The sequence below is a fragment of the Bombus bifarius genome, unplaced genomic scaffold, assembly GCF_011952205.1.
Source record: "Bombus bifarius isolate JDL3187 unplaced genomic scaffold, Bbif_JDL3187 scf7180000007996, whole genome shotgun sequence".
NCBI classification, from domain to species: Eukaryota; Metazoa; Arthropoda; class Insecta; order Hymenoptera; family Apidae; genus Bombus; species Bombus bifarius.
This window is the reverse complement of record NW_022884376.1, coordinates 5,311,233-5,326,736: the sequence shown is the minus strand read 5'-3', so window position 1 is coordinate 5,326,736 and position 15,504 is coordinate 5,311,233. Positions and strand designations below refer to the sequence as shown.

The window sequence follows — 15,504 nt, the reverse complement described above, 5'->3', positions numbered from 1 at the left end:
TCCATCTCTTTCAAACGAAATTTTCATTCGCCTTTGATCAAACAAACTTTTACTTAACCCGCCTCTGTCAATAAAAAATTCCAAAGTGTGGATTTCTATCGTACGAGCAAAAGCTCATAGTGGGAGGTATCAGAGTTAATACAAAGTCCAATTATACCAACTGTTTGTTCGCCGACAAATGTATACGTACAAACGGAGTTCTGCTGTACTCGAAACATTGCGCGGAAAGAGTCTCATTTCTGATCCCAAAATAAAAAAGAAAGTAAGAAATGATAAAGAAAACAAAAAAGAGGTAGAGATAGAAGAAGAGACCGGATCGAGTAACTGGAAGGAGACGTTGGCGCAGTAGAGAAAGTTTGTCTGTAAGAAAAAAAATTGGTGGTGAGTCGGTATCTAGATTCTAGATGAAGACGAGGACGTGTCGTCGCGAGACGATACGGAGTGAGATTGGCACGACGCTTGCGTGGGCGGCGTGACGTCACGTGGATCGATCCGTCGGCGGCGGTTTCGCTGGTGCGATCTGCCGGCGACGTTGCTAAACCTGGCAGAGGGCAGCTTAAGGCGCCACCAAGGGTGGTTCTTGCGCGACAGCTGAGAAGGGCGCGGAGGGTTGCACTCGGGGGTCGGTTTGACGGGAGAGACCTATCCGTAGCGTAGCGCGTAGTGGCGAGGGGTGGGGAGCATCGTCGAGAACGAACGAAACGTACGTACGTACACGAACGACGGGAAGTCGTGGTTAGCGATAGTTCTCCGGGGACTGAGGAGCCGGCTACTCTTCGCCACGTTCCCGTCCACACTTTTTGTTTCATATTTTCTCCCAATTTACACGTTCCCGGATTCGCACACGAAACCAACCACCGTCGGCCGGTTTCGAACCAACGAACCGAAATATTGTGATGTTCCGCGGAAACATCGGCCGCGTGAGGAGTGTACGCGTTAAGAACGTTGCCGAGTGACGTCCTATACGGAGGAGGTGAACCACGATTTCCGAGACGCAAGTTCAGGGTAATCCTTCGTTCCGTTTACATTTTCTTTTGTCTCGCTGAGTTTCAACGTTTCGTCCTTTTCGCTGGCCTGATCACCGGATATCGGTGCGTCCGGGTGTCAAGGTTAGGAAGTTTTAGGGGATGAATGACCTGTCACGAGTGTTATTTTGTCGCGGACCTTCCGGTTACCGTCCGATTCGAGAGACAGCAGAATGAGATATTTTATTTGCAACGTTCTATGTAAAGTGACGGATATTGCACGGTTTTGTGAGTTGAGAAAATGAAAATGACGATAGTATATAAAATTTGACGGGAGGGTGGTAGTTTTATTGTACGATATTTGCTTGAGAAAGTGAGAATGAAAAATTATATGGTCGAATTTACGCGAATGAAAATATATTCGAGGAATCGTTCGATCTCGTATTCCGAAGAAAGTAAACGTCGATAGCCCCGTTGAGTTGTCTTTGACATCGATTGAGATGCTATACTTTTCAATAATTCCATAGAATAGATTTTTCCGTGCCGTCTATATTTTCTCTGTATCTTCGAGTAGTTCTCGCTACTTGGAGAACTGTACATTATACATTTGTACGGACATAAGAATAACAAGAGAATCGCTATGATACTAAGAAAACAGCCATCGTGTTCGAATTATCTCGGTACGAAAATATTGATATAATATTATTACGAAGGGTCGTTAATATCGAGACAAGACGATCGTTCATTGTAACCATCGCATCTTACCGAAAAGAAAGGTAAGAAAGAATGGACGAAAATCTTGAAATGTTGATGAGAACACAGCTGTAACTTTCACCGTCTTTTCTCTACCTTTACTTTCCTTCGATCTATCTTTAAGGAAATAAAATCTTTTCGATGGAACTCGTGTTAAAGGTATTGAAAGAACATCGCTACACTTTTACTTTTCGTGACTTTACTTTTTAAATTCTTTGGTAATTCACGCGCTCTTCCCAATTATCTAAAATAAAATCTTTCATAATGCAAGGCCATCGACGAATATTTTTGTTCGAAATGGAGCAACGAGTTTCATGTCACCTTCGATTATCGTTAGATCGTAATGTTTAAGACAGCTTAATCTTGATTAAATTAAATTTATTTCACGCGAGATATAAAGTATTGAAAACGATAAAGATCAGATTTGAAGAAAGTCGACTAGACTTAAAGTAAATTCCCGTATCGTTCGATATAACATGTACAGCTTACTGTTCGGCATCGTATATTGATTACGAAATCTGAAACAGTAAACAATTATATTACGTTTCACGCGACGCGTACGGCGTCACGGATAATTACAACGGTATGAGAGAAACGCTAGTCGAAGAAAGCTTGTAAAGAAATGTCGGAAAAGCATTATTAGAAGCAGAACGCGTTAATCACATTAGTTGGTAAAGTCTTGCGACAGCAGTGCGCTCACGTAAGCACAGTAATCCTAATCCTAGGCGCGTGATTCGTGAATTATTAATCGCACGAGCCACGAGACTTTCCAAGATTTGCATCAGCAAATTTGTTGCTCGGAGACTTGTCTAAATGCAAAGTAAACATACATATCACACCTGCGATCGGACGCTCAGCAACCGACTTATACTACTTATAAACTAATTAGTCAACGTCCCAGCCGTGCAGAATCTCCAGATCTTTTACGTCAGCTTAACAACCGCTATTGATTTCATTTCTTTATTCTCTTTGTTCAACATCTTGCCTCCTTTATCCGCATCTAATCACATTGGTATTTTAAGTATCATACCATAAGAACACGATAATAAATCATCGTAGTTTGACTGAAAAATTTGCCAATGTTCTCCCGCCTCACGTTACATATAATAGCTGGAGTTTCGAGTTAAATCACGCGACCTATACAGACTTTTAAAATGCCACGAGCACAGAGTCAAGTTTTAACGTGGTATATATAAATCAACGCGTTTACCTTCAGATTACAGGTCGCGACGTTGCCAAGAAGGAAACGTTGATTCGTTAAGTTTTTGTGCAATTTTAATTGGCGACAATCACGAAAGTCGTCTGGCACAAAGGGGACGAGGTGGACGCGCGGACAGCGTCACATCGATTTAGAACAGCTCGCAGGACAGACATTGTCGGCCAAATGGATTGACTCGCGGATCTAATCTCGCTAATAGAGCAATTTCTATATGATTCGAATCCTCCCTCGTTTGACACGATTCATACTGCCATGGTAACTACGGTGCTTTTTCAACCGCCTGCAACATTCTGTCGGAGATTCCTTACAAAAAAGCCAACTACGCTCGTCGTTGTCTAGGTACATGCAGCTTTTATATTCCGCGTGTTAACTCATCCGGTGTGTCTTTAAATAGAAAAGCTCTGGTATGGCTGGTACTAGTCTATTCGTTGCTTGAAAATCTTCTTCCAAAGGATAAGTTATCCTACAGTGGGTACTCCGGTACTTGGGTACCAAGGTACTCTGCAATTATTTTTCTAAGAAAATTTTATTTACTAACATCTATAGAAAGATATCGATCAAATGAGATTTATCGCGACAAAGAAGCGCAGTTAGGTAACTTGAAAATCCCAAGAAAAAAGAATGGTTACCTCACGTCAAAGCTTATTTAAGTTTATGAGGAATTACGACAATATACGTAAAGGGGCAAACGAAGCAAAACTTGGCATAATTTTTAATTGAATATTTTTTAGAGCGGTGTGGCGTTGAGCGTAAACATTAACGAGAGTCGCACGTGCTTTTTTTTTAGATACGTGGGTGGTTCGAGGCGAGAATTGTCAGGGGTGAAAGAACTGGTGACCTCGAGAAGGGTGCAGAAGAGACCCTCGGCAAACGTTGTAAGGTCGGATGGAGGTTGCATCGGGAGCAGTCCAGGAAGTGGCAGCGTCATCGCAGGCGGCTTGTTAGGCGGTTGCAGCGGTGGCAACGACGCCTTAGCGGAGTTAACCATCGAGGACCTGGCATCTATTCCCGCCGGAAATCACACCTCCGCCAATCACACAGGCCATTCCTCTCATCACAAGGTCAGCGAACTTAGCTAAATCGATATTTCGTCGGTGGTATTTATCCTTTAAATAAACGCCAAAGTATAACCGTTGCCAAACAGGATAATGGCGAATGGAAATATTGTTTACGGGTTCGTTACACGCATAGTTAATTATTCGCCAGTGCAGAATTGTTGTTTAATGGAAGCTCAATTATGTACACGATGGTTGATGCTTTCCAAAGAACAGTGAATTACAAATATTTGCTTGTAATTTCATTTTATACAATATCTTCCTTTCGTCGACTCGTGGCAATAGCGGTAATTACATTTGCATAATGCACAGTTTAAATGTGTCGTTACATTGGATATTTTGATCTAAAATACTACGTATTTAATTTGTTAATTAGGGTACCACCGAATACGCATTTCTCTTCTGGGTCCGTGTTTCTGATAATTCTACGTTATAATATATTTTAGTCTGTTTATATGCGTGCAATTTCTGAAAACATCGTTAGGATGAACGAATAATTTTATATATGGAATAATTGTCTGGTATTTATAAAGTAGCTGGAATAATATTCATCAGAATATTCCCCTGTACATACTTAGCGATCGATGACTCCACTTTGGTGACAAAGATGGCATGAAAATATCGCGATTCGTTGAACAGGTTGATCATTTTTGAGTGAAAATTGGAGGGGCGCGGTTATGATGGTAAATGAGACAGATAGGTACGAACGTGCGCAACAAATGCCACGATTTTCTCCCTTTGTTCATACGCTCCATCATTTCCAATCAAAGTAATCCGCCAATAGCTTGTTCATTAAACACGCAACGATAAACACGACGTACCAATTCGGTCGACGTATCAATTAGGGTTTTATTAATCAGTTGACATCGGATTGCTCGGCAAACATTGGTTGCAATTAATTAAGCTTACAATTAAATCGGAGTTCCGGTGAATCAATTCCTTTGGAAAAAAAAGAATGGTAACGAGCTGGAACAATACGAATTACCACAGGCTTTTACGTATACGCTCGCATCTACAGAATGAGAGAGAGAGAGAGAGAAAGAGAGAGAGGAAAAGAGAAGGGTTGATTCGCGAGTCATTGCGGTTTCTTGGAACAAATCTCTATAATTGACAAACAATTGCTCGCAGCCGACAATATAAGAACTACTCGACGTATAATAATTATTCAAGACGCATTACGTTGTGTCGTCTAATTATTGAATAGATGCGTGCACGGTCTCACCGAAACGTAGGTCGGCAACGCATAAGCGCGGATGCGAGTTCGTGCGCAAACAATGAAATTACAAAGCATTTCGCTTCTACATATGCGTCAGCTGTTGCGTCGTGCAGCTGCCGTATACTGGGTGGTTCATTTTAAATGTTCTACGTTCAGGCGATTGGAAATCAAGTTACGGCAAAAATCGAATTAAAATGCCACCGTCGCTTTGACAATTTGCCTGTACATTTTTCTCCATTGATCTCGAACCCGAGAATTTGTTGTTTGATGGCGCAGATGAAAACCCCGGGAATCAGCCTGTTTTAACAACGAGAAACAAAAATATTGCTCCAAACTTTTTGTGCTATGTTGATGCACACGAAGCACATTGTGCGTAAAATCATGTACAATCTAGTAAACGTTACTTTGCCTTTTGTCCCCATAAAAACCGTGTATTTGCAATTTTAAAATCATTAAAAAAAGACGAGAAAATGCCAAAGGATAATATCGTGAAAATGGAACGCCCGACGTAACAGCTTTACACAAAAGCCAGCAATCGAACGCGCGAATATTTCTACGTTCCTCGACAAGATAATGGCGTTACTGGAAAACGACATATGGTTTTATCGCGCAACGTATTTACATGACAAACAGCAGAAATTTCTCGTTGGTTGAACGCCGGTATTTTCCATCGGATAAACTGCATTCCCATGCGTGGATTCGTCAGGGGCGCATAACGCGTGCATCAAGGCACTGAGCGAATCAAAGTGTCTTTAATCGCGGGAGCAATCTTCTAGGTGATCTGTACCCTTTCAAACTGGGACTTTCCCTCGCTCCGGCTATTCTCTACCGCTCTCAACTTTTTTTTTTCCTATTGGTTGGTCAATCGGTTTCTCGTCCCCCGCTTCTTTTACCCGTTCCAATTTAACTTGCGCCTTGTGTATCGCGCGTTTATTTTCTCCCCTTTTATTCCCTCTTAATATACGGCGGTGCATCGCATCGCTGTAACGCTGCATGTTGCAGAGCGCTTGCATTTGACCCCCCTTTCCCTAATAGCCCCATTCACAGCGTGATCTCCCTTTTTCTCTCTCGCATAGTGCATAGCGCAATGCCGTATGTTGTCGGAAGTTTAGATGTTTCGTACGCGCGCATCCTGCACCATCCACCCAATGAATAAGAGGCTTAGAGGACCCCTGAGATATCTCGAGGCAACTTTCCAAGCCACTCTTATCGTAGCAAATAAAGAAGAAAGGAAAACGGAGAAAGGCAACGAGTATTCGACTCTCCGGCATTGTCCTTCGATTTGTCCACGTCGTTTCTTATATCTTTCCTATCTTACCTATTTTTTTTTCTTTCAAATTTTTTATCCTTTCACGGACGACCACGTCTTTATTCCTCTTCGCCGATATTCCCGACGGTCGCTGTTTTCTTCAGTTTCCCGAAGGAAACGTTTCCTCGGGAGATTCGTCAAAATATTTCGACAGATAGAAACAACATTCTTTGTGAAAACAGTTTCTTCGTGATACTCGTAAAGAAGCAGTTCTTTTCAGGCTTTGTCCATCAATCGAGGAAATGGCAAATTTTACTACAATGTTTTTAACTTAAATTTGATTAGTGTGTTTGAAAAGTTGAATCAAACATCTAAAATTTTGCTAAATCTCTAATACTGGCAGTTGAAATTTTACACCATCGTTGGTTGAATTTATATCGGGATACCACGACGAAAATAAAGGCTTCGGGGATCGGTATCGATTCTCAGTCCTTTCCGGGGGACGTTCTTTCATATTTTATCCTTTTGCTTCCGGCTGGTTGACTTTCTTTAGCTCTCTTTTCCTTTCTTTTTCTTTTTCTTTTTTCTTTATTTCTCTTTTCGTCCCCCCCAAAGGCGAGAAAGGATTTGTGAAATCTTTGGAGAAACGTCTCTGTCGAGACGAAAGGCGCGAACAGCGTTTGGTGCATTCGGTCGCGTAATACAAAAAGGAACGCGTTTTGCACGAATTGGGAAGAAGGGGAAGGATTAGTGTACGCGTTGCTGTGAGTTATGCAGACGGGTCACGGCAGGTCGTCGAATGGAATCGATATCTGCTCGCTGAAATAATAACCGTTCTCTTTTCCCGACTATTCCTACTCCCTTTGACGGTCTCTGTCGTTCGTAGGCAACAGTTATCGCGAACAAAATGTAGCTATAGATGCACGCGAGGGAGGACCGTTTCGCTTCGGGCCATTTTCACGTTGCCTGCATCTATCATTGATAATACGCACGTGCTGGCTGATCATCAACCACCTTCGGAGCTTCTCACTTTCATATTCAGCCCACTGTGTTCCGCTAATTAGAAGCGTTGTCTTCTTTTTTTCAGATTGTATCATACCCTGTAATGATCGTTAATAAACTGCGGTTGTCTATGTAAATTCGTATTTTTATAGATATAATTAAAGAAATAGAAGTCAGGTAGACGATTGTCCTACTTGCCAAATATTACAGAGAGTAGTACAATATTTGTGCAAATTACGTGTACTCCGTGCATTTTTTGTACTTTTAAAACAGAGTTCCTAGTCCAATCATTAGTAAATCGCGGATATTTATACAAATTCATATCTTTACGAGCATAATTTAAAAATATCGAATCTATATAGGGAATTGTTTCATCTATTAAACGTTGTAACGAGTACTACGCTTTGGATATTTTGTATATTTTTGCATATTATATTTGCGTTTCTGCATTTTTGCATCTTCCAATTTATAAATGCATAAAAATCCACGGTTTAATCTTTGGTACTTAACCATATTTATTTGGATGGAATTTAAAAGGAATAATCTAGCGCGGTTTACATAAATTTACATAAATTTGAATACGTGTTCGTATTTCTAGTTCATTTTGTAGGATTGTCGTTAATTCGATACAACCTTCCTTCGCGTCGATATCCCAAGGTAAAACTTGACGATACGTTGAATCGAATTTGTCGTGTGGCAAATGATACACGATGGTTTGTTTCTTTCGCCGAGACAAGTAGGGAAGTTCTTGCAGCCTTTTAGTCTGGGCACAAAGTGGACGTAGAGTGATGCAGCGCAGTATATGCAACCGCATTTTTGCGCGTAAAATTTCTACGTTACAAGATGCATATTAAGCGCAGAGTGACGCAGCGCAGCATAAGCTCGGAGGAAGTAGCATGCTCTGCGTTATACAGCAGTTTATGTTCCAACTTCTTGTAGTTTTAGACGTCCGAAGACATCGTTCGTGTTGATCTAGGAAATCTATATTTAAAATTTAAACTTCATTCAGATATGATAGGAGCTATTTTGCTGTTTGTACAGTATCGATAAAAAAAACTATGAGAAATGGCAGAGATACGCTGTTGGGCTGAATCTGACTGTGATAAAAATCCAGCTGTATAACTTGATGACCGTGCGGCGCAAGAAATTGCTTTTCACGTGCAACCTAACGCAGCTTATATAATTTTCGTTTATTTAAAAAAAAAAAACCTATGGTATGCTACGTTATTGTATATTTAGCTTAACAAAAGTGAAGGAAAATTGCGAAAGAATAATAAAGAATAATGGAATAACGGGTAATAATATTCCCACTGCATTTTTTATTGTACAATTGGTTGGCAAATTGAAAATTGTACGAGAGAAGTTTCCCGCGTTCCGAATTTTGCGATATTTCCGTAATTTATGTTCTTTCTCGAGTTTGGTTTATCTCTTTCGCGTAATTACCCTATTAAACCGAGTAAGACGTAAAGGGTATACGTTTCGCTTTTCCACAGTTATTTCATCTTTCTATGAATACCCATTCAGCCAGTGGCTGGTTTATTCTGTTCGAAATATTTGCATGGTAATGTAAGAGCATTACGAATAAATAAAACTGCTCATTAGCCGAATTACAATCGTCGTTAATGAGCGGCAATTTTCACTTAAACGCAGAAAATGTTCTGCCTTTAGAGGCAAATAGATCGATCTCTCTTTTCAACTGATAATTTGAGACCTCCCTACGTTAATAATTGTTTTATACAAATTAGTAGGTTTAACGTACCGTCGAATAAAGTGACTTATCGTTGATAAAAACGAAAATTTCTCTCTACGTGCGTTCCATAGCTGCACACACGAATGCAATAATTATATTGAAATCTTGAACTATCCAACTTAAAAGCAATATTCAATCGGATTACTCTTTCTTGTCTTTGGCATTAATTAATTCTCGATAATATTGGAATATCTATATCGTCGATGTGAAAATATATATTTAAAAATTCTGTGCTGTTTATGCAAATCGTTAAAAAAAGAAGGGAATGGTAGACTTCAACCCCTTCGCTGCTATTTTCAGATATCCATTTTGTGGTCATTTTAGATGATCAGTTAAGCCGAGTTAAAGGGTTCTCCGATATGATACCGTTCCCCTTGAAAAGTTAGTTCCTTCTATAGTCGATAATCCGTATAGGATAATCCTCGATTTTCCTGGTTCGAGTCGGAAATCCCTGACCGACCCGAAATGTAATCAGTTTTCACGTAACGTTTCTTTTCCGCCTTTTGAACCCTGCCACTTTTCCCCCAGATAAAGCAAAAAGGGTGAAAGACGATGGGGTGTGGCTCGCGTGGCACCTTATCATTTACAAGACAATGTTCCTTTTACTCTACTTTGCCTGCAAATCGCGTTATTTAAATACCGACATAGATTACATTAGTCAGCACACGCCGCAAAGTAGCCAAGTTTTTCGATCGTTTCTATATCTTGCAATTAATAGAGATTTTATACGTATCGATGTATTACATATCGTCATAGATTTTATAGTTATTGAAAGGTAATAAATTTGTTATACTTTAATATTCTTTTTTTCTATTTCATTACAAAAGATATTCTACAAGTACAAAGAACGTATTTCTATTAATTTTGATACTTACGTACTTGTGTATTGATTTATCATCTAGATACTAATTAGATTTTCAATGTTTACCATCTTCACAGATTTACAGATAGGATAAATAGATCAGATAATTTTGCGCTATATTTTCATCTTTTCCAACTCCAACCTAACTGGCATTTACCATCGCAACTCTACATCTGGCTTACGATTATTTTAAAACTCGAAATAAATTACTCTGCCCCTTTTTTTTTAACCAGATACAATTTACATTCTTTCTCTCTAATTTACATTGTCTACCATTTCGACTCATCCGCAACAGCGCAGGAAAAAAACATCCAATCTTGCGAAAGGAAATTACGCGTGAACGTACCACATGATAATAAAGAGTCGGTGACTCGTTGGTGTTTTGGTCGGTGATACTTTTTGCGGCAGCCTGTACACAACCAATGTAGTATTCGGTAGCCGGGCGTTAGTAAGTAGTATCGTGGCATAAAGTGGGGAGCAGAGTCGGTGAGCAATGGATCGTCGACCCTCGCAGTCGGCAGTTAACGTTCGTCCGACTCATGAAAACGTGACGTTCGTCGAAGGTGGTGAAAAATGTCAACGGTGTTGAAAAAACAATTTTTCGTAAATTTCTCACGGTGAAAGCTGTGCTACCGCGCCGTGCTCGAGGCGTTTTCATTCGCTACGATTCCTACCAAAAAGAAAGAGAGAGAGAGAGAGAGAGAGTGAGAGAAAAAAAGAAGGCCAACTAAATGACGCACATTCGAGGAACCCTCGATGAAATCATCTAATTCGCTGAGAGACGAAGGAACCCTATAATTTTCTAAGATGGATATTCTACCTCCGTAATGAATATTTAGTGGTGTTCCGTGCTGTGGATCGGTTTCACGCCTTGCTGTTTTCATTGCAAAGTGACTCTTAGCTGAATAGGGAAAGAGTTTCACGGTACTGTTTGCACGGTTGCGGTTAATGAAGAGCCGCTTTCAAATTTCGTGTTTTTAGACGAAACGTGGCGAGAAATCATTTGCCGCACAGCTATGTTTCTGCCGTGTTATTTAAGGAGAAGCAGCTTTAATATTCTTAGCTTTTCTAACATAACATTATTATCGTTGTTTCATATTTTTTTACCTTCTACAAGAAACTTAATTCCACGGAAACTTTAATTCTTCCATATATTTGCATAGAGCGAAAGATTCGCTTATTTTAAACCATGTAAAACTTAATGTCACGTTTGTAAATTCAAATTAAATGCTTTGATTAGACAAATATCGAGAGGTATTTGAAATTCGTGTTGAATGAAGAGTGTCTGGAACAAATAGGCACCCCAGTTAAATTGCACTAGTCGTCGAGGGTAACAAGGGTGGTTCTGCTCGAGGGCTATCCCTTAATTATCCCGTGCAATGACGCATTCGATGTTCACACAGGTATTCCACCGTTATCGATCCTTCGAAACTCGTAGACACGTGTATCAGCGAGCATACGCAGTACCGGCTGTCAAGAACACTTTACGAAGCTGGCCGAATTAATTTTACGAGTGGTACGTGTTCAGTGCGTGTAAAGCTACGTGAATAATCATCCAATGTGACAGGAACGAGTGTAATTAACTATAATCATTCTGTTAAACCGGTCGCGAACGATCAAGTAACGATACAACAACTGTATGCGTGCGTTTGTATGAAATTAAAGGACGCTATTAGCGTACAGTTTGGAATACGTGACACATCGATCAAAGTAGAAGAATGGTGAGTTTACTTACGAGGAAAGATTTCAAAGTTAGGTTTTATCACTTTACGAGAAAAATGTTATCGTTATTCCAGATAGTTTTCAGGCTCATAAAATTTTTTTTCACATTTTTTCCGTGTAGTTGGAGCGCCGTTCGACTGCACCCTGGCGCTGTCTGAACGATAACATTTGCTCCGTTAGAAAAAGGAATGTTTTCACGAGAACATTTCTGAAAATAAACTAACTGGAAACGAAAGAATGAAAAACGTAGCCGACGTTGGCGTCTTCTACTCGAAACAAGGCACCGTTTGTTTGAATTTTTGTGGCAGTAGTGTCATCCAAAGATAAAAGAATCGGCCGATATTTGTTATTCTTCGATCGTTTCTTCATGTAAAGTTAGAAATTACCGTCGACGAGAACCGTGTTTCGGTCGAACTGCGAACACGTTTCTAAGGGGCAGTAAGAGAAAAAGCTGCGTTTGACCCACGGGGATCTTTTGTCTCGCTTATGGTCTCCTCGTAGTACGTTTACGATCCGGGTAGTAAAAACCCGAGGTACCGTTTCTAACCCCGTGAGTCATTTGATACGCGATATAACTCCGCGTGGTAAATGAAGGGATTGGAGAGAATCAGAAACGGAGCAGCAGCGGAAAGATCGATGAATGTTGGTTGGGTCCATTTGTTGGATCGTTTAAAGCGATTCGATTGATTGCATCGCGTGAAAGTGGTTGTCGAACGAGGCTTGACAGTACGTGGAACAATATCACGAGTTTTTCGCTATTTTGACACTTCGTGGATTGTTCGTTTTTATGAATCGTAAAATCTGCCAGTCTGTAATAAACGTAGGTGGATAGGAGGCTGTAAAAAGAACGTCATAAAGGAGAATACATAACCGAAAAGGAGGAAAATAATATTAACATTGATGTGAAGATTAAACTATTCATTGCAAGAATAAATACTGAACTTTTATTTCTGTGTCGTATAAAAAAAATAGTGTTTCAGAAGGAAAGTGAACATTTAATTGGAAATTTTAAAAAAAGGGAAAGAAACGAAGAATAAAATATTCGACTTCTAGCATTCTCGTAACTCAAACAGTAAAGGTCATACAGCAGTGCAAAAAGATCTTGTACTCCTTCGAGCAGTTGCCGCGCCGTTCCGGCGCCCTCTTCTGAATCATGCTATGAGGGTTCTGATTCTCGCAAACCGCGCGCTCGAGAATCGATAGTAGTGAAATTAACTTTACCGAAAGTCCTTGACCCAGGTCGCGAGTTTGATTGCAGCGGCACCGATGATATCCTATTACGCGTTTAAAGGCTACCGACAAGAATTTCGCAATAAAATATTTTAGAAATATTCTAGCAGGATTATTCCACTGAAATTACATTTATAGCGACGCCTCTTTACACTTTAATTTGATATTACTATCAACACGACAATACTTACAATAATAATAACAAGTTGTGTTATTTATAATAATTCGTCGAGTTTTTTCAAGCGTGTTTTAATCAGAAAAAATTGTTTGTTTCCTTAAACAGAGGGTGCCGGGTGGTGGAGGCGTGATTGTGGGGGGTGGCGGTAATTCGGCCACCCCCCAGGGTGCACAACAGGGGAGTAACCTGGTATACCGTGTGGTGAGCTCCAGACATCCTGGTCATCATCCGCACGTGAAAAAGTCGGACAGTTCTCAGCAAACGGACAACTCGGCGTTCAAACATCAGCAACAGCCAGGCTTGAATAGCTCGACGAACAGCAGCTCAAACAGCCAGCAATGGAAAAAATATATCGAGGCTGGAGCTGCAAGGGATCGGGAGAGAGACAAGGAGGCTGCACCTCCGAGTCCTAATCCCTCCAGGCGATCTCAGGTAAACATTTATACAGTTTTGTTCGTTTTTACGTCGTTGCATCACCGGACAATATTGATTTTTTGAGATAGTCGGTTTAGCGAGCTTAATGCAGTCTTTGAATTTTATTTCTGTAGAAATTTCTTTTTAGAATTTCCCGATCCTCGAGCTTACGATTTAAGTTCCAATAACGCGTGCCATAAACAACGACAAGATCGGTCACACGTCGAACCAACATCACGGTTTGGCTGAGCGTTCAAAGTTGTGCGAATCGCACATGTCTTTTGATATGTAAATGCATGTGTAAGGTACAACTAATTTTATTTTGCAAGATGTTTGATAAATAATTACTATCAATTGATCGTTGAACAAGAAAGATTTATTATCTTGAAGTGAATATAATGAATCAACAACAACGACGTACCACGTCTCTCACACGTGTTGTTTATGTTTGACCCGATCGACGTACCACGTCTTTCACACGATATTGTAGGTTAAGAGGCTAACCCCTTTAGATACTTTCATGTTCTGACTGAATAATTTCTCTTTCAGGAGAAACATCGGAAACAGGCCATGGCCGAGTATGCGAACGGCGAAAAACCACAGAAAGTTTCATCGGGAACATCGACGAGCGGCAGCAGCAAAGTTAGAGGTGTACCACAGAGTTTCGGATATGTTAAGAGACACAGCGCTGGCACCAGCCCCAGTCCCAACGGAGTTCAAAATGGTGGCAAAGATTCGACGAGAACTGCTCAAGTTAGCGCAGTTCCAAGAACGAAGGTAAGATCGCTCAGTTTCTTTTTAATTTTCTACACGGCGTTATATTAGACGAGCATTAATTAACGGATCTTTTGTTTTCGTGTGACATTGCAGGTCAAAGTATCCGGTGGTACTCAAACATGTACCACAGAACTTCAAGCCAACTCTTCCACGTCGAATCAAGGACATCATTATAAGAGTTACAGCCTCACAGGTCCTAGCGCCAGCCAACTTTCTCAATCAGTGCGAGATCGTCTTATGCTCGGATCGCAAAGTTTACCAAAGCCTGGTAGCCCAGAATTCACGGCGCTATTTGCATCCGCGCATCATCGCGAAAGAGGATCCGGTGCAGGACCAACGGCTACTTCCTTCTCACCGCGGGTACTCAAACCATCAGATGGAAGTCTCAGCGATACGTGCAGCAATTACGCGGCCCCTGATCTGCAAGGATATTACACTCCCAATAGTCCGTATACTACATCTTGGATGAGACACAGCAACACGTACACGCCAAGTGGACGTTCTCAAGGCAAGTTTTTATGCCGTTTCAAACATATTTTAGGTCAACTCAAGTGTCGCTACTTTAGCTTGTCATTTTTATAAACTTTACGTTTTACTACTGTCAGAAAATATTGAAATAACTTTAGGTCAAAGACTAGTTTTTGAATTATTTATTTTGAAAGGAAAAATTTGCCTAATTTCAGGAATGGGATTGTGCGAAGCTGACAGCGTAGAATCATTAGGATCGCATCGGGCAAGCTTAACACACGCTCGCTTGTTGATACATCAGAGAGACTCGACAGGATCTCCAGCTCCACCGAGACTTAATAGAAGCAATTCTATTAGGTAAATTTACAGAGTAGTTTATTCGCTGCATTAATTTTCACGATATTACATCAAATTTTGTTACAAGTCATTTGCATTCATCCATATGTATAGATGCATGACTAGAGGATGCAAATTTTTCACCACATTTTTTCAAACGATCAGTTTCAGCTTTTTTCTGATTCTTTTTCTAATTAACCACTCTATGACAGCGATTGCTCGTTTACGGTGAAATAACGCAGATCATTTGATACCGTTCTAGCCATCTGCGGGACAGGACATTCCCAAGGTAGTGCGAAAATCTAGAA

The 15,504-nt window shown here is 40.5% G+C and overlaps 1 protein-coding gene across 8 annotated transcripts in view; it reads left to right on the top strand.

The window, feature by feature from the left end:
• LOC117206179 (protein sickie) overlaps window positions 1–15,504 on the top strand; it is a 192,776-nt gene that overhangs the window by 130,434 nt on the left and 46,838 nt on the right. For 6 of the 8 annotated variants that reach the window (XM_033445293.1, XM_033445289.1, XM_033445291.1 and 3 more), the window contains 6 exons: window positions 3,725–3,998; window positions 13,307–13,633; window positions 14,165–14,392; window positions 14,486–14,900; window positions 15,076–15,217; window positions 15,459–15,485. In XM_033445293.1, the coding sequence (XP_033301184.1) occupies window positions 3,725–3,998; window positions 13,307–13,633; window positions 14,165–14,392; window positions 14,486–14,900; window positions 15,076–15,217; window positions 15,459–15,485 (1,413 nt within the window). The remainder of the gene's footprint in view (window positions 1–3,724; window positions 3,999–13,306; window positions 13,634–14,164; window positions 14,393–14,485; window positions 14,901–15,075; window positions 15,218–15,458; window positions 15,486–15,504) is intronic. The other 2 variants (XM_033445290.1, XM_033445292.1) reach the window with 1 other exon arrangement.